The 19,746-nt window shown below is 41.1% G+C and overlaps 1 protein-coding gene across 2 annotated transcripts in view; it reads right to left on the bottom strand.

Annotated features, from left to right (window-relative positions):
* Window positions 1-8,116, bottom strand: part of LOC111156879 (mitogen-activated protein kinase kinase kinase 1) — a 79,232-nt gene extending 71,116 nt beyond the window's left edge. The window contains exon 1 of one of the 2 annotated variants that reach the window (XM_022518007.1): window positions 7,635-8,116. In XM_022518007.1, coding sequence (XP_022373715.1) covers window positions 7,635-8,116 — 482 coding nt within the window. Of the gene's footprint in view, window positions 1-7,182; window positions 7,267-7,634 lie in introns of those variants that run through there. The other variant, XM_022518008.1, reaches the window with a different exon arrangement.
* Between the last annotated feature and the right edge of the window lie 11,630 nt (window positions 8,117-19,746).

Genomic DNA, 19,746 nt, shown 5'->3' with positions numbered 1-19,746 from the left:
GCCTAAAGAGGCACACAGGGGCCAGACAGGTCAGGGACTGGGTAGGGCGTGTTAAGGATTCTCTAGTCTTTAACCAAAAGGCAAGCTTTGGAAAGTTTTTAGATTTAATCTTATTTGCATTTCTAGAGGAACATTGTTATAATCAGATTAACACTTTAAAATGATCACTCTGGCCATATAATATGGAGGACAGACAGGAAGGGAGAAAGCAGGATACAAGGAACAAGTCAGGAGGCTACTACATTAGTCCAAGAGATCATGCAAGCCTGGCCTAGGGATGTGGCAACAGGTCAAATCCCTAGCCTCTGATGGTGGACTAAATAACAAGGAGTGCTCAAGGGTAACTCCTAGGTTCTGGTTTTGCCATTTCATGAGCAAAAAATACAACAGTAGGACAAAGTACAGGGAAAACCCTGAATTTGATTTTAGATATCTGAGTATGGCTATGTCACACAGACAGGTGTAGGTCTGGAGTTTAGGAGAGGTCATGGCTAGGAAAACAAATTCTGTAATCACTTGTGAATGGTCAATAACTATCTAAAGGCATTAATGGTGGGAATGGAGAAGACAAAATGACAAAAGCCCTGGGATCACCCTAAGGATCTCTTAATATTTACGTTCAAGTGGGTGATGATGGGCCACTAAAGAAAAACTGCCAAGGTCAAAAAGAAAATCAGGAGGAGTGCCTGGGTCGCTCAATCAGTTAAGTGTCTGCCTTCAGCTCAGGTCATGATCCCAGAGTACTGAGATCAAATCCTGCATTGGGCTCCCTGCTCAGCGGGAAGCCTGCTTCTCCCTCTCGTCCCTGCTTCTGCTCTATCTCACTATCTCTGTCTGTCTCTCAAAAAATAAATAAAATCTTAAAAAAAAAGAAAGAAAGAAAGAAAGAAAATCAGAAGGGTTACCCATTAGTTCAAATAACTAGTCATTTCAAATATCAGAAACTCAGTTTAAGCATGGCTCTAATTACTATGAAACTATACTTAGCTAGTAAACTAAGTATTTTAAGTTTTATGTTATATAAAAGCAGTCAATATTATCAACCACTGATTGCTAAATACCAACTACTGCAACTATGTATCAACATAAGAAACAGATCTTGCCTTCAAAACTTGCCTTAAACTAGACCATTGTTAAAATCACATCAGAGTAAATTATTGTGATCTTCAGATATAGTAATTTAAAAATTACCACTTCAGGAAAATTAATTCATCCTAACATTTATGGGCACCTAATATCCATGGGTGTCAGACACTAGTCTAGGTACTAGGCAGTGGTATAAATAGTAAAACAGAGTTTCTCATTTGCTAACAACTGATATTTAGTATTAGAATGCTGTAGAACAGTTGAAGATTTGATAATATATCAGTTAAATGACTATTTAGGCAATAACAAAAGGTAATGATCATGTCTATTTGTTAAGAGTAAAGTCTCCACCCAGTATCAACTATCTCCTTATTCCATATCCACTCACCAGCACTATACTTTCATGTGATAAACTTAGTTAATGCACAAACTACAGCACTGTGTAAGCTTCCTCCAGTCTTCAAGAGGTCTGATGCCTCTTTAATAATTCCTGTGTGTCAGACTGTACTCAGAAATATATGCTTGGTGGGTATTAATAACTTAACAGTTATTGGCACTCTATGACAACTCAATCTATTAAACCAAACTAACCAGACTGGTATTCCAAAGGACTCAATCATTAATAATACAGAACTCCCTTCCATACCTAAACATACCTAAACCAACTGTGACATGCCATAGAGTAAATGAAGATAAGTATTATTTTTATTATCTTACACTCAAGAGCTATGTGACATTTCCTAACGTTTTCTTTCTTTTTTTTTTTTTTTTAAGATTTTATTTATTTATTTGTCGGAGAGGGAGAGTCAAGCAGAGGGAGCAGCAGCCACCTAGGCATCCCCTAACATTGTTTTCTTAACTAGCAGAGTTGCTGTTACTAATAACAAAGACTAAATTTTAAAACCACCATTGGTATATGTTGAGTTTCTTGCTCTCCATACCCCCTTTTAATGTTTTCTTTCAAGAAAGGAAAAAAAAAAAATCACATCTGAACTTGCAGTTCTGTACATATTCCTCTTAAGAGTGTGGACAGATATTGTTTGAAATTAATCTATATCTAGATTGCTTTTTCCATTACTCTGGAAATGGAAAAACTACAGCCTATACCTGTCCTAAGAAAGGCAAAAGAGACCAAAGGAAAGGAGCCAAAACTCTGAGAACAAATATACAAGCACAAAGATACAAGCACAAAGAACAAAGCCACCACCCTTAACTACTAACCTGGAAGGCCAGTTAATTCCTCAGTAAGTTAGGGAGATACCACTGTAGTCCTGTAGTGAATACAGGACTGTGCATGAGACTCAAAGCACTAGTTTTTAAACTGGGAATCTCTCTGTATTTCCATCTCTCTTAAAGCACTTAATATAGTACTGTTAAACATGCTGATACTAGACCCCTACCAAAAGAAACAGCAGCCATGCATCAATGATCTTTTTTCTACCACTCAGACCATCATCATATAGAGATTTGTAAACCTTGGATGAATGAAATAAAAAACAAAGGAGCAAGGTACCACTATACTGGAACAGCTTCTTTCCATGTGTGATGATTAAGATTCATGAGTAATGTTAATTTTACCTTATTTCCCTCCACTTATAATAAAGTACAAATAAAAAAAAAATCTAACACTCAGCCTGAATCAATTTTTCTCCTTGCCTAACACAATAAGGTGATTTAAGTACAGTCTACTTGTATTACACATACAAGGCCAGGTTATAGAAAGCTATGCAGTATATACATATAAAGGAACAAATATATTGGCAATGGCACTGGGTAGAGACCTATCTATTATGTTTATTATGAGTCCTGCAGAGCAAATTCTTCCTAAAAAATTATCAATTAATTTAATTATTAATTTGGAAAAATAAAACCAGCACAGATGGTAGAAAGAAATGAACTATGGAGTCAGACAGACATAGCTCTGTCTTCTAGTTATGTGATCACAGGGCTTTAGCATCACCAATGAGTTTCCCTCTCTTGAAAACAGAAATTATGGGGCACCTGGGTGGCTCAGTGGGTTAAAGCTTCTGCCTTCGGCTCAGGTCGTGATCCCAGGGTCCTGGGATCGAGCCCCGCGTAGGACTCTCTGCTCCGCAAGGAGCCTGCTTCCTCCCCTCTCTCTCTCTGCCTGCCTCTCTGCCTACTTGTGATCTCTCTCTCTCTCAAATAAATAAAATCTTTTAAAAAAGAAGAAAAGAAAACAGAAATTGTAATATTGGCCTTGGAGGGCTGTAGTGGTAATGAAATGAGATACTACATATAACTGGCCTAACCTGCAGAAGGCAAGAAAGGTGACTACATAAAAGGAATCCAAACATATCTGTACACTCAATGAACATATTTTAGCCAGGGCTAAAATCCTCTTATAATCTTGCTATAAGAAGAGCACCTGACTAATCCCATTGTTTTGCAACATTTACTTTAACTCTGTTCCTGATTACTTCTTTCATGTTTAAATATGTTCTTAAAATGGGGCGCCTGGGTGGCTCAGTGGGTTAAGCCTCTGCCTTCAGCTCAGGTCATGATCTCTGGGTCCTGGGATCGAGTCCTGCATCAGGCTCTCTGCTCAGCAGGCAGCCTGCTTCCCCCCCTTTCTCTCTGCCTGCCTCTCTGCCTGCTTGTGATCTCTCTCTCTCTCTCTGTCAAATAAATAAATAAAATCTTAAAAAAAAGTTCTTAAATTCTTTGTTAATGACAACTTGGGTCTGTTCCTAAAACTGCACATTTCTTCATGTTAATCTTCTATCCATTTACATTTTTAAGTAGCTCTAACTTTTGACTTGGAATATAAAAAGAGGCAAGGACTGAGGATAACCAACAAGTCTAAAGAATATACTTGGTATATCTGATATACGCAGTATTCTCCAGGTCAGAGGTGCAATATATTCAATATAGTGTAGTTCTTCAGCAGCCTCTGGAGACCATTACTTTTCCATGCCATGTTTTCTACTGCCTCCTTTACAGAGAGTTAACTCTCAACCCAAGAAAATGGGTAACAAATGCAAAAACTGTGCTTTCTCAGAGTACTTCTGAATGCTCCATATTTTCCCTCAGGGGAATCCATTCACCATTAACTGCTTTGCCACCCCATTATTTCTTCTTCTGGAATGCTTACAGACAGTGTCAAAGACTGATGAGCAGACAGCCTAGGCAAGCTGTAGCTGGTTATTTTGCTCTCTTGAAAACAAAGAACACTCCTTTCTTTACATGTTTTGAAATCTTCAAGTCAGTAAGTCAATGACCATTTTTAAGACATGCAACATATGTTCGAGGTGCTACAGAAGACGGGAAAGAGTATCAATGAACAGGGCTACTTCCTGGTTTTTGTATCTAACAAAATGGAGTTATTATAGTGTATTGGAAATCATACATTAAGGAATGTTGGTTAACCAGTCACCCTTGCCAAAATCAGATATGAAAAGAAAACAAAAGTTGGCAACAACGATAGCTCTGATATTTTTCTTTCAGAATTACATTTAATAAGGTTAAATATAATAAAGAGTGCATTAATGTTCCTACCTGATTTAAAATAGAATCTGTAGAAAATTCATAACTATAAAACTTACAAATTCATGTAACCTAACTTATGTAACTACTTCTATTGTTTCAAAAAATCACCAACTTAATTTTTTACAACTTATTTTTAGGTAATATGTTCCCATATCTTCTCTAGTAAAAAGTCACTAAACTGTATTTTTAACCTAGCAGCTTCTAAAAGGAAGTGAAAGCTGAAGGCTATATGAGGATATAAAAGCAGCCTATGAAATGGTTTTAGTTTTAAACAAAAACTAACATTAACAAGTACAGCATATCTTGTTCTTTCATGGGGCCAGCAAATTGATAGTTAGGGATTTTTTAAGTTACAAAAATAGGATAGAGTAATTATATCTACCAAACACAACAGCCTTTTCAATGGAAAGCAACACTGTAATTTTTCTTCAAAAATAATAGGTAGGGAAAAAAGTTCCTAATTCTATAATATAAGTTAAAATTCCAAACCCTTGGGCGCCACTTACAGGCACAAAACTTTCATTGATTTCAATTATTACACTAAAGGAGAGGGACAGACAGAAAATCTTATTTAATGAGTATGACTTACACAATTTATATTTCACAAATATGTTTTCCATATTTTCAGTTTCTACATCCAAAGAACAAAAAAACTGAAGGAAATTCTGAAATTAAAAATCACAGAATTCTCTTTTAAAAAATCCAAAAGGTCTTTAGACAGAAGGGAACTCCAGACCCATACTACTGGAACACAAAAGTACTTCAAAATCTCGATGCCATATTTTCCTCAAAAAAGTACAAATAAAACTACTGTCAAAAAAGTAAAATATAAAGTTCACTGAACTCTTTTTAGTCAGTGTTTATACCAATAGATGCAAATGAATTTCAACTCCACAGACAAGGAAGTGGAAGGAAAATCACTGTATTTTCAAATTGAGGAAATCAACATTTTACTATAAATGAAGTCTGTAGGTATTACATTTGGGGTGAACAAACAGCATTCTGGCTAGTGAAATTCATTTTTTAAAAATGATTATGCTGATTAGCTCATTATTTCATACACTGCAATACAATCCACTCCTTCAACAAAGAAGGCAAAAAACGCCTACCTTACAACATGCAAAAATTAAACATGGATTATTCAGTTCCTGAATTCTGCCTCCATCTTAGTCCTCTTATTTTGTGTGGAAGCAACTCTAAACAACTTCTATAATTATTTTTACAGTGGTCGCTCCTCTACTATACTCATAGCTCATTAAAAGGACTAGAATGCTGACACTAAGTTATTCACTGTATTCAAAAAGCTGCTCTCATAAGAACAGACAAAATTAACTTCTAAAATTAAAGTTTAATATTTTTATATGGAGCTCATTTGTAGTACCAACTGTCTTCAAAGAATTAGTCTAGTGAGATTTTAAATCCAATCTTCACAGAAGCAGGAAGGTGTACAGAAACCTAGCTCTTGTTACACAAAGTTGTATTTACAAGTGCACACAAAATTATCACAGCCACAAATCTCCTTTCCTCTCAAGACTGCCATGGCAGTGTTGACCAAAATTTTTAGGGTTTTTGGGGGGGGGGGGTGCAACTTCCTGGTAATAAATGAACAGTGGTTTTAAATAAATAAAAATTTAAGCTCAAAAAAGTGCCAAAGCACTTTAGATAATTAACCCAAACCAAGGATTCCTACTGTCAAAGTCGTCTCACAAGGGTAACAAATATAAGACACAGTCTTTAAAATACCCAGAATAAAGGTCAGGAAACTCTACAGGGCAACGGTTAACTATCAGAAAAACATTTCCAGCAACTCAAAATACTCATCAAGACTATGCTGTGCAAACACTAGTCAGATTTCCTAAAAAGAAGGATTACGACTGTCACACTTAAAAGAATTTCCTTTAATATAAAGATTTCCAGTTTCCAAAAAAGGGTCAGGCCGAAAACGGCTGTTCTGTTACCTTACACGTACCGTAATGCATAGGCACATAGGACTCTCTGAGCCGAAGCCCACTGCACTGTGGTCCCTGGAATCTCGCAGCCGGCGGGTAGCCCGCTCAGCTAGCTGCACGGAGCAGGAAGCACCGCACCCCAGCCACGGTCCCCAGCCACGCCGGAGAGGCTGCGGGGAGCAGTCACCACTGCTTTGAAACTGAATGGCTGACACATCCGGTCCTGGCTCTTACACCACTCCGCCAAAAGCAAACTTCAAAGGCCAAATTCAAACTCCAAACAGAAGTCACTCAAGTCTTAGTGGCGCTGTGAGCATTCCCAAGAACATGTGGAGCCCCTTGAGGGACGCAGTGAGAGAACCCAAGTCCTAAAATATTCCAAATCCCCGAGTTTGCAGCCTACCCGCCCACACCGCTTTGACAGGCGTTACGGAGCCTTCCACCCCGAGAGCCCTGCGGTCGTGCTGCCTTCGGCCGATTCCCGGCCCGAGTACCTGACAAGGGGCTCTGCCTGTCAAGGTCCGGTATACCTCGCGGCGTTCTCCGCGCCCCAGCACCCCCACCCGGCCTAGCGCTGGGCTCCGCACCCACTCCGCCCCCTTTTTGACCACCGCCTGCCTGCAGGCTCGGGCCTCACCCCCAGCAATCCCGGGACTCTTCTCCGGGTGCCGCCGCTGGGCTCTTGCCCGCCCTCCGGCCCAGTCCGGAGGGCAGCGCCAGGGTCCCGAGCCGGGTCACTTCGGAGAGTCCCGATTCCGGGAGCCCCACAAAGCCAGCCCAGGGCCCCACACCTTATCTCCACGGGTCCCTGCAGCGCGGCTCGCACGCCTGTCACATGTCTGCAAACAATAACAAACTCTCCGGCACGTCCCCGCCCCGGGTCCCCGTTCCGTCCCCCAAGCCAGGTCCGGGCCGCCGCTCGACGCCGGAGGGGTCAAAGGGGGTGCCCGAGGGCTCGAATCCCGGCGAGCGGCGCGCAGCCTCGCTGCGCGGAGCCCCGGGACGCAGTGCGCGGTGCCCGGGATTCATTCATTGCCCTCGCCCGCCCGCCACCCAAGTCCTCGCCGCGTTCCCGGCCACGCTACTCACCCGGCGGGGGCCGCTGCAGGAGGCGGCTCGGCGGCGGGCGTCCGCTTCTCCCCGGGCTCGGCCCCGGCGGGGCTCGGGGCGCCGCTGTCCTGGGCGGCCGCGGGCTCCAGAGGGTGGGTGCCGCCACGGTTCGCGACTCCGTGAGGCTGCGGCACCGCCACAGGCTGGAAACCGCTCCCGCCCGCCGCCGGGTCCGAGGGCTCCGGCGACGGGGAAGTGGAAGAGGACGACGGCGAGGCGGCGAGGAAGAGCGGCGGCTCCGGTAGCTGGTCCAGCTCCACACTCCGCACTTTGCGCAGCTGCCGCCGCCGCCAGTCAGCCCGCTCGCGGCCCCCACTGCCCGCCTCCCGCAGCAGTCCCGCGGCTGCCGCGGGCGCGCTGCTCGCCTTGAGAGCCCCTCCGCCGCCGCCCGCCTCGGGGCTCGCCGCCCCGGCGCCCGGGAATCCCGACGACGAGGCGCGATTCCCCGCCGCCGCCGCCATTTTCTCTCGCGGGCTACATTCGCTCGGCCCCTGCGAGGGAGGGAAGGGGCGGGGAGAGTGCAGGGGGAGGGCAAACCGGCGGGCGCTGCGCCGCTAGCGTAGGGCTGCCTGCGCCAACTGCGTGAGCAGGGCCCGCCGGAGGCTTGGCCTGGACCGTCGGGCAGGCGCACCGGGTGCCGCTGGGCCGGGTTGGTGGGGAGATGGTGGGGCGGGGTGGGGAGCAGGTGGAAGGAGTAGGCTGTGCGCCCCGCGTCGCGCACGGGCCGTCGAAATGGGCTGGGACGTAACCGCCGCAAAGGCGCCCTGGGCTTTGCGTGCTGCACTTGCTGGGCGCCAGGTAGTCCCGGGTTACACCGGCGAGAGGAGGAGTCTCGGCGACAACAGCGTGCGGCTTCCTCTGCGCCGCAATCTCGGCCCGGCTCGTCGGGAGGTCGCCTAACGAGAGTTGCAGTTCGAATTTAGGTGTGTAGTGCGTTGAAGGGGATGCAAGCGAGAGGGTTTGCGGTCTGTCATTCTCACTGCCCTTTGCAGTGGGCGTCGGGGAACCCGGGCAAGGGCTAACCCTCCTCCCCCACTCCGCGCGGGAGGCGCAGGTGGCGCCCAGGGTTGTCGCCTGATGCAAAGCGAAAGAAACCCAATATTTAGCACACGTGCAGCCGCGGAGCAACCCCCCCCCCCCAAATTTAAACAAAACAAAACAAAACAAAAAAAACTTTTCTCCTCTTGTCCTCCTCTCCCCCAACGCGAGCTACAAATACAACCTCAGAGTTTCCTGGGATATCTTGTTCACAACCCGAAGTCACCGATTTGGGATATCCCTCTCACCTCCTTCTCCGCCCCCGCTAGATAGAGACTTGGAGGGGCGGAAGTCCTTGTACATCTTTATTTTTGACTCCGCTGTTTTTGGGAAGGGCAGCAGTATACAGGACCACAAAGAGCTTGTTAGAGGAAGGAACCTAGGGCTCTGCCAGAAAGTACTCGATAATGTCATTCTCTGCCAGGTTTTGGCCCTCCCCGAATCCGATGCCTCTGGCGGCACGTCCCTCTTCCTGGCAGGTTCGGGCCACGGTCTGGGTTCCCTCCGGCCCCCGCCCTCCTCCGCTGTCCCCGAGTTGCCTAACCCGGCGTTCGGAACCGTTCTAGTGTTTGGGGCGGTCTCGGAGATAAGGAGCCTTGGGAGTGAAAGAGCACCATTTACATGTTAATGATTTTAGACCTTTCTTCTGACACGTAGAGCTTCTGCGTGGCGTTTATTTCTCCCCTCCCTTCTTTTCCTCAAGCTGATTTGTCCGTGAGGGGAAACCTCCCACAACCGGGGACCTGTATCCCTAGATTTATTTTGTGAAACGTTAATTAAGACAAGGGGGTGGGTGGGAGGGGGAGGGTTCTTCAGGAACAGAAAGAGCGCGATCTTGTCAGTGTTCCTAGAATTACACGTTAAGTCAGTACTGTCTACAAAATAATTCATTTGACTTCTTGGAACTAGAAAATCTTCCCGACTATAAGTGTTAACCGAAAAAGGTGGTGATATTCGAGGGATTTTTAAAATGTTACTGATTTTATATTAGCTCAATGTTTTGAATACTGCTGCTTCTGTCATAAGATAGTTACATTCAACGGTACAAATTTTGAAGTTTAGATAAATCTGTTAAAATTTAAAGTCTACATTTAGGCTATAAATACACAGTATTTTAATGGTTGCCAAGTATATCATCTAAACTAAACACTAGTTATCTCCCAGGTCTTCCAGGGTGCCACACCCAACAAATCCTAAATTAAAAAGGGTCAACTTTCCTCTTTCCTATTTAGATCGAAACACATACTCAGGTACCTGTAAAGGAGAAAAGCAAGTGGATGCCCTTAGCCTTTCAAGATTGTTCCAATTTTGAAATTTGGCCATAATAGCAAAGTAGAACAGGATTCCAGCAAAACTCCTTATTTGTACCAAATACAACACTGTCAACTAGTCCCCAGTTCTCCACACCACCATGGAGAAACCCCAGTACTGGTCTTTTGCCTAGTTTTGATGCTTTAAGTCATTTTGCCCTTGATCTTTTATGTAAATATTCAGCTGTCATTATGCATCTGTACACTAACAAATTGAATTTTTTTTTTTTTGAGGGATAGAGAAATAAAGGACATGCTTGACTGCAAAGGATGTTCTTCCTCTGCCATATGTTATCCAAAGTCTCCTTTGAAGAGGAGTTAACTGGTGGGATTGCAACTGTAGTTTCTCCATCTTAAGCATGGTTAGGACTTTGGCACTGGTTTTGGTGCTATTGGATCCTGCTTTATGTTACTGCTCAAATGCATATCTTGAAGTGCCTTACTTTGATTTCTTTAAAGGCATAAAGTAGACTTGTGTCTTTTCAAAGATTGCTTGTACACTGAAAATTCCAGTTACTATTCCCAAGCTCTTTAGTTCTATCCTTTCTTAGATACAAGCGTTGCAATGATTACATTTATGCCATGACAACTTTACTAACCTTTGTGCTAGTGCTTTACAGATCACTGCTTCTACACAGTGCTTCTGGGAATTGTCACATTTCAATTCCTACACACATTCATTCGGAGGATCTAGTTTAATACTGATGCATTTCTTGGTTGTGCATAAATATCGCTGACCTTAAAATGAACAGATTCAGTATGCACTACCAGAAATATTTCAGACTGCACATCATTCATCATGTATTGATTCATCACCTAGCACTATGCTCATGGGTTTTTCCTCTTCCCTGGGATATTGTTTGTTATTTTTCATATTTACAAAATTAAATGAAACATTCTTATCTGCAAATATTTTTATTAGGTATTTATGAGGCTGACTCTTTGAAGATTTCAGATTCGTGTGTGTGTGTGTGTTTTCATGCTTGTCTGTAAGATTTTATGTCTTAGGTTGACAAAGAGTAGGAATGTAACCTGGAGAATGGAGCAAATGCTTGTGTTCTATTAGATAGATAGATAGATAGATATAATACTTGCAGGAGAGTTGGGCTAGAATTTGGTTTTTCCATACTTTCCAGACACCATATTTCCAGGTGCTTCTACATGTTCTAGGTCAGGAAATCTTGTCATTTGTGGGGTAATTGATCCCCCTACAAGGGCACTGTAGGTGACATTATAGTAGAAAGTTTCTTAAGCAGCCTTCACTTAGCTGACTCATCCAGCAACATTCCCAGTGTGGTGTACAACATGCAGAGGGATGCCAGAGGACAATGAATGCTCATGGTGCCTGTTAACTTCTCCCTCCAGGTGAATTGTGGGCCCCAAGAAAATCTGTCCTACTTGTTCCCAAACCTGATTATACCTATTATAACTGTCCTTACAAAATTTAATTAAACACTATTCAATTAATAAAACAAGGGTGTGTGATTGCAAAAAGAATGTTGTTCCAAAGAAAACTCAAGTTTCAGTTTGGAAAATGAAAGAAGGTGAGACACTGAAAAAAGTCTCTATTGGGCACCTGGGTGGCTCAGTTGGTTAAGTGTCCAACTCTTGATTTTGGCTCAGGTCATGATCTCAGGGTCATGAAATCAAGCCCCTCGGGGGTTGGGATTCATACTCAGCAGGATGTCAGCTTGAGATTCTCTCTTTCCCTCACCCTCTTCCTTGCCCTTCTCAAATAATAGATAAATAAATCCTTAAACAAATCTCTATCAAATTAGTTGTGGATGGGATAACTGTAAAAGATTGGGAAAGCAAGTATATATCAGTTCCCACTTTGCTTTAAAAAACTAAAAAAAAAAAAATGTAGACAGTGAGATATGTGACAATGATACATGAAACTCTAAATAGCAAATGCACACTCAACAGACCAAGGTCCTACAGCCAAATACAGGTTAAAAAACCCAAACCATACAAAACAAAACCCTTTTATTTATGTTTTAGGCTAAAATAAGATATTTAAGATACGTATCTTATAAAGATATGTAAACATACACATATTTATGATTCCTTTTTATTAACCAGCCATCTAAATATTTGGATATATTTGCATGTACTTAAAATCAGAAACTAAATTTTGTAGTAAATAAAAAATAGATGAATTGGGCTTTTCTACTTCAAAATAAAACTACAGCTTATGAAATTGATCTCTCTCACAGTTAGCAAAATTATGCTACCTTTACAACTGCACTGATTCTTTGAATTCTTTGAGTCATGTTGATTAACATTTTCGAAGTATGTTGAGGTGTTCTTTCTCCATTTGACTTTTGTGGTTTATTTGTGACTATTATTTTTGTAAAAAGTATTTGAAGACTTCATACATTACCCTAAGGTCCTCCTATAATAATCAGTTTCTTTGAATTGATGTCCCTTTTGGTTTTCTCTTCCTTTATGGTCTGCTGGTTCAACTCTGTTGAATCTTACACTGAACAGGCTTTACATGTGAGCTAAGTACCACTTCCAGTGGCTTAATTAGCTTCTGCATCTTTTGCAACATTTGCACCTTTACTTGCAATTGATTTGCATTGTTTTGGGGTGAAAACTGCTAAATAGGTATACAAAATTGGCGTCTGCTAGAGCAGTGCTAATAAAATATAATGCAGGCCACAAAGGCAAGTCACATATGTAATTTAAAATTTTTAGTCTGCATTAAAAAAAAGTGACATTAATTACTATATTGTGTTATTTTTATATAGTACATCCAAAATATTACTATTTCAATATGTAATCAGTATATAAAATATTATTCATGATAACTTTTACCATTTGTGCTATATCTTTGAAATCTGGTGTGTATTTTTTTAAAAAGATTTTTATTTATTTAACAGAGATCACAAGTAGGCAGAGAGAGAGGGAGGGAGAAGCAGGCTTCCCGCTGAGCAGAGAGCTTGATGCGGGGCTCCATCCCAGGACCCTAAGATCATGACCTGAGCCGAAAGCAGAGGCTTTAACCCACTGAGCCACCCAGGCGCCCCTGGTGTGTATTTTATACTTCAGAACATCTTGAACATCATTTTAGACTCACCACATTTCAGATGCTCAAAAGACATATGTAGCTAGTAGCTGTGATTCAGGCAGCCCAGTCCTAGAGCCATTGAACCTAACATTTATGAGTTAGATGTACTCTTAACTGCCTGGTTAGGCCAGATTGGGGTATAATTAAAAATATCCCCCTTTATGTGTTCAGGAAATAAAAAATCACAACAGATAGAAATTGGTAACATATAATAAGTCAATTACTTTCTACCTCCAGTGGAGGTAGTCCAGTGTTTAACCTTACAAATAAATTTTAGGCACTATTATCAGTTATTTTTCTAAATTGCAATTCCAATTCTGTCTCTTCTTCTCAAACTTTTTAATGGTTCCACATTACATAGAGAATAGAATCTAAATTCTTTCTTTCATTCATTCAACAGATATTAAGTGCATTAACTCCTACGTGCTAGTCACCATGCAAGGCCCAAGAATCTCCTAGGATTGAAGTAGCAGACATGCTTTCTACCCTCCTGAACCTCTCAATCAATCGCCTCCTTCTAGTTTCCACCATTAACTGTTCTGCTCTACCATTCACCTTGTCCTGAGGCCTGGGCTCCAGTTACAAGTATCTATCTATTCCTTAGGTCACCCCATACAGTTGTAGCTGGAAACAGCTGACCAGCCAGTGACTGTTTCCTAGCCATCCCTGCAGTTAGATATGGCCATGTGACTGGGTCTCACCAATAGAATGTGAACCATGGCTTTAAAGAAATGGTACTGGCTGGATACAGATGACTACAATGCCCCATGGGATAGCAGAGTCACAGAATGAAAGGGTCCCTAAAGGACTAGGTAGAGAACAGCTCCTCTAGATAACCTGAATTCATTCCCTGGGATAAAATGCTATTGCCTTGTGCCATCACTTATTTATTCATGTATTATAACAATTTAATTTACCATAAATAACACAATATAATTTTTGTTCACTAAAGCATTGTGATACTGCTTTTGATAGGAGAAGCACCGGTACACAGACACCAAGAAGACTTCAGTATCAGCCAGGTTGGTGTTTGAATCTCAGTTCTTCCATTATTAGCCACATGACCTTTGGCAAGTTGCACACACTTCAGTCATCAGAAACATGGGGATTTTCTGTTGAAGCCTCCCCTTCTCCTCTCACTGTTACCATTACTTTGGTCTATACCATCCAGATTTCTATGCCAGCAACTACATCTCTCTGGCCTCTGAGGTCACTTTGCTGACTATATAGGCTGCTGGAAGGGGACCCCATACCCCTAACATGAGCATTCCTTAACCAATGATGAAGAGTGCAGTGGTGTACTGCAGATGGTTCTGCACCAATTTATAAGAACCTGGAGTGCATGTGTCTTCCCAACTTCACTTTGGTAAGCTTAAAATTGGCCATGCTGAGTGTATTTGCACCATGGGAATTATTAGCAAATGCTACAAATTAGAACTCTACCATCTTCTACCAGAGCTGTTGGTTAAACACTGACCAACATGCCAGAATTTCTTACCCTTGGGGTGGGATAATTCAGGAGTGTGCTCCACAATGATTTCTAGATTTTTTTCCCCCCAGCAGGACTGATCTCCAGTTACCTATAGTGATTGCCAGCTTGGAAATACAATCTTTATTAGCTCTCTTTCCTGTCTCAGTTCTCCACTCCCCTGCGCTCCCCTCTCAAACAACTGATTGCATTAAAATCCTGTCTCAAGGTCTGGTTTTAGGGGAACTCAAACCAGGAAAGGAGCTAGCAATAAATAAAGTTGAAATTATGTAAAGTGAATAGTGCTTAGTAGATGCTCCACAAATATTAGCAATTCCCTTTACTGAAATAATATATGGCTAAAACCTACTGAGCAGAATTCTTATCTGTTGATTAACCATAATAGGAATTGGAAGTATGCATTTAAAACTCAGTTGGAGGGCACCTGGGTGGCTCAGTGGGTTAAAGCCTCTGCCTTCAGCTCAGGTCATGATCCCAGGGTCCTGGGATCGAGCCCCACATCGGGCTCTCTAATTGGCGGGGAGCCTGCTTCCCCCTTTCCCTCTGCCTGCCTCTCTCCCTCTGCCTGCCTCTCTGCCTACTTGTGATCTCTGTCAAATAAATAAATAAAATCTTTAAAAAAAAAAAAAAAAAAAAAAACCTCAGTTGGCCTAAATATATAAATCACATCCAGTGACTTTTTAAAATTAGTTAATTAATTAATTAATTTTTTGGTGGTCAGCAAAGCAAGTTTATTAAGCAATAGCAAAGTGATAGTAAATAGCTCCCAACGAGGGAGGGGACCCAAAGGGGATGCCCTCCAATAACTTTTTTAAAGCTTTCATTATTTTAAATGGGTTTTTTTTTATTTTAAATGGTTTTATCATACATAAAGAAACTATACATGTGAAAACTTAAGGTAAATGTCTGACATATCCAAAGAGACAAAAATAATTCAGGAATGTCATCTTTAGACTCCCTTTACATGCTGGTATCTATAGGCTTCTAATAAATTTAAAGTCTCTGATCCCTTTATTCATCGATTTTGATTTTTCACTAACAACTGTCTGTTTTGTCTTATTTTGTTTTTTATTTTAGATTCCTATCTTGACCTCATATTTTATGTGACCTTTTAACAGTGATGTGTGCTAGGATCCCAGTATTCTAGTATTTATAATTGTAACTTTGGAGCCATTACAAAGCTCTTTCAAGAGGTCACCATTACAAAGCTATAAGCACTCTAAGAATACAGCTATTCACCATTTTTCAAAAGTTCTCCTTACAACTCTTTGCTTCTGCGAAGGGCCTACATTAGTACCTGTTTTCACTAACCAGAAGAAATATGAATTCACACACCACACTCAGCATCTCCGTGCCAAGCCACCATAGCTTGGAACTGTGTCTGTGAGCAGCTGTGCCTTATCTTGATTTGTTTTGGCATCTGTTAGCAAGATATGTCATAAGGTATCAGAAAAGCCTGTGAGATTATTATTATTATTATTATTGCATCTGGGAATGCGCAAAAACTTGTCCATATAAATTAATAGTTGTTACTTCTTTGTTTTATGCTGTTTGGGCTTATAAGGGGTTTCACAGGAAATCTCTACTTTTGTATAGCAGGGGAAACCTATAGGCCTTTGTGATGTTCTATGGTGATATTATGAATAACATTTCTTATCTTATTATATTTCAATAATAAATGGGTCTTTTCAGACACAAGGACTGAGGATGTTTTGGAAAAGCCAAATGATCAGTTTCTGGAGAAAGGAAAGCATAATTTAGTAAGAAAAACACCAAACCCAGAGTCAAGGGTTCCAGATTATCACTCCCTCTGTCTGTGTCACATTGGGTGAGTCATTCACTCATTTCCCTTCCCTGGATTTTAATGTCCACAATTTCAAAGTAAGGATCCTGAACAAGATGGTATGTAACATCTATTTCAGCTCTACTATTTTATGAAAATCTAACATATTATCAGAGACTGACACATATGGACAAAGGCCCCAATATGGGGCAACTGGGTGGCTCAGTGGGTTAAGCCTCTGCCTTCAGCTCAGATCATGGTCTCAGGGTCCTGGGATTGAGCCCCACATCAGGCTCTCTGCTCAGCAGGGAGCCTGCTTCCCCCCCTCTCTCTCTCCCTGCCTCTCTGCCTACTTGCGATCTCTCTCTCTCAAATAAATAAATAAATAAAAATCTTTAAAAAAAAAAAAAAGGCCCCAATATGTACCCATCATTTGCTAGTCCTGTCTTAATATGTCAAGGCCTATAAGACAGTATGAAAAGACTTATGTGCATGTTATATACTTGGTATTGTCTTTGTTGTGTCAATTACTATGTGAAAATCAGAAAGTACTGCCTTCATCTGGGGAAAAAAGGCGCAACGAAGAGTTTTTCCTTAGGGTTTTACTGTTAGAAGAAATGGCAGATTCTTGATTATGGTTTACTTACTGATGTTTTAAAGTGTTTTTTTATATGTAACTTACTATTATTCAGACTTGCAAATTAAAGCAGTGAGATCTATTTTTTTCCCCTATAACATTGACAATATTTAAAAGGGTGTGGGACGCCTGGGTGGCTCAGTTGGTTGGGCGGCTGCCTTCGGCTCAGGTCATGATCCCAGAGTCCTGGGATCGAGTTCCGCATCGGGCTCCTTGCTCGGCGGGGAGCCTGCTTCTCCCTCTGCCTCTGCCTGCCACTCTATCTGCCTGTGCTCACTCTCGCTCTCTCTCTCTGACAAATAAATAAATAAAATCTTTAAAAATAAAATAAAATAAAAGGGTGGACAATGCCTGGTGTGACTGCATATAAGAAGAAACAGTCACCATGGGTAGGATTTAATCTCTATCTATGTTGACTGAGGTCCCCCCGAAAGCAGAGCCTGAGACAGGGGAACAGGAGTCGGATAGTGAAAAGGGAGGGCTAAAGACAGTCCAGGGGAGCCTTTTCTACCTGGTTACCATCCTTGTAGGCAGTCTGGACTAAATCCTTCAGGGATCTTCTGAGGAGCTATGTGGATAATGCCTCACAATTGCACATGGGGAGGAGGAGGGGAGCATTTACCCACCAGCTCCTGTCCTCATTGCATAAGAGTTGCACCAATAAGTTATGTTAGCCTGTCACATTTCAAGGTGTGCACATGTGCAAAAGCTGATCAGTGTCCCCAGGCCTTGAGAGACCCTGGGGAGAAATGAGAGATAATGAGGTCAGGCTGGAATGAGGTGCTGTGCCACTACAGACAGCTGCACATAGCTATAGCAATGACGGAAATAAAAGGTGGTTGAGATGAGAGGTGGGCACAGGAGGCATCCAGTATAGAACCATAGAGGACAATGTGAAATAGCTTTCAAATTTTTAAATAAAACTGTTTTGAAGCAGCATGGTTTTCTACACTGCAGAGAACCATTTCTATTTTATGGAAAACTGAGAATGTCCTTTAGAGTGGTGTTTACATTCATGACAGAGTGACAGTGCACCAGATGCTAATTAGTTGTGGTTGGATTTTCAAAAATTATGCTACCTAAGTGAATATTCACTCATGGGGAAGAGTGAAGTAACTTGTACCTATTTATTATATTGACAAAGATGTCTAAAATGTACTGAAGTGCAAAAGCAAGTACCAGAATAGAATAAAATTCCATTTTTGTAAAGCCTATAATTATTATGTATAATATATAATGTTAATGTAATATGACAAATTTTTATATATTTCAAATACATATAAGATAGTTAATAGCAACTCTTGGGAGTTGAAGGAAATTTCACTTTTTACTTCTATGTTGTTTGTCCATCTTAAAACAGACATGAATCTTTTCTCAATAATAAATTTAAATAATACATACAAATATGAAATAATAAATCTTTCAAAAAAGTTTGCCTTATTATCAGTGATTTTGTTTTGGCTAAGTTTTTGTTAGAGTCCTATAACTTGCCTAACTTTTTGAAAATCAGAGTGTTTCTATAACAAGGCTTTAATTTATATACATTATGAAGTTTACGTTTTGGGTAGAGGACTAGTCTGGGTGACATTAAATGCTAGAATGCCAGGTTCCCTTTGGGGAACATAAAACTTTACTGACTTATTTTCCCCAAACTCTAGTGGTGAAACTTTGAGTTGGTTATGAAGCCTTTGCTCTTCAGTCTGAAATTATAACCCTGAAGGCCAATCCTTGCAATATATTCAGTGTATGCTGTGGACACAGCCTATTTTTCAGCACAGTAAGTAATTTTTAAAAAGTGTTTTTGGTTAACTTAAAAAAAACTAAAAAAGAAATACAATTCATGAGATGGGGGAAATAATCTTCATTTTTGAATTTAGTTTAGTGCCTCTCTGCATTTCCTTTGCGGACACCTATTACTGACTTCTATCTCTAATTAAATTACAAAGAAAAATAATTTCTGAAATGAAAATGTCATTGAATCAACAGCTCTAAAACACAGGCTGTATTTCTGGAGAACCCCCCCCCCCTTCACACATTTTGTTGGCAATTCCGGGATACATCCATTGTCTCAGATGATTCTTGGCAGAGAATCTGCCGGGCCAAGCTGCAGGAGAACATGGCGAGATGAAGAAGCTAAGCAGAAGCTTTTACTCTCCTCAGTTTATAGACTACAAAACAAATTGGGTCATATGCCCATCTGAGAGAGAGGCAAAGGTAAACTAAAATGGGTTTTCTTTGAGAAGCACTCCAAATGGTGGCAAAAATCACAGAACTATTTCTTTATTGCTGAAGAGATCAGTGTAAGGCGGGAGGCCATAACTGTTCTAGCTTATTATTATATAAATGAAAACTTTGGAATGCCAACTTATTTTAAGATAAGAAAACACTGGACTAGGCAGAGTAAGACCGTGGAAACAAACTTTTTGTCTTATTTTAAATCACTTTTCATATTGCAGAGGGTCTCAAAGTTATGTTTTAAAGATTCATCTCCTTCTTTAGAAATAAGGTATTGGTAAAATGAAGTGAACTAATTTGAAAAGTTTTTAAAAATTTTCAAATATTAAAATGATCAAGGGTGGAAATTATATAGAAATATCAGTAGAGATCAAAAGCTTCTGAGATATAAGAACATTTCTAAGCTGATTTTTAAATTGCCAGATTTTCCTGAAAGCAATTCTTTATCTTCCTGAAACAGTTAACCCTATGTTGGAACTTAGATTGTGTATTGAGGGTTGAGGAAACTTCAGACATTTGCATTTTT

The sequence above is a fragment of the Enhydra lutris genome, unplaced genomic scaffold (genome assembly GCF_002288905.1).
Source record: "Enhydra lutris kenyoni isolate GAN:26980312 unplaced genomic scaffold, ASM228890v2 scaffoldscaffold50, whole genome shotgun sequence".
NCBI classification, from domain to species: domain Eukaryota; kingdom Metazoa; phylum Chordata; class Mammalia; order Carnivora; family Mustelidae; genus Enhydra; species Enhydra lutris.
This window is presented reverse-complemented; position numbering and strand designations above follow the sequence as displayed.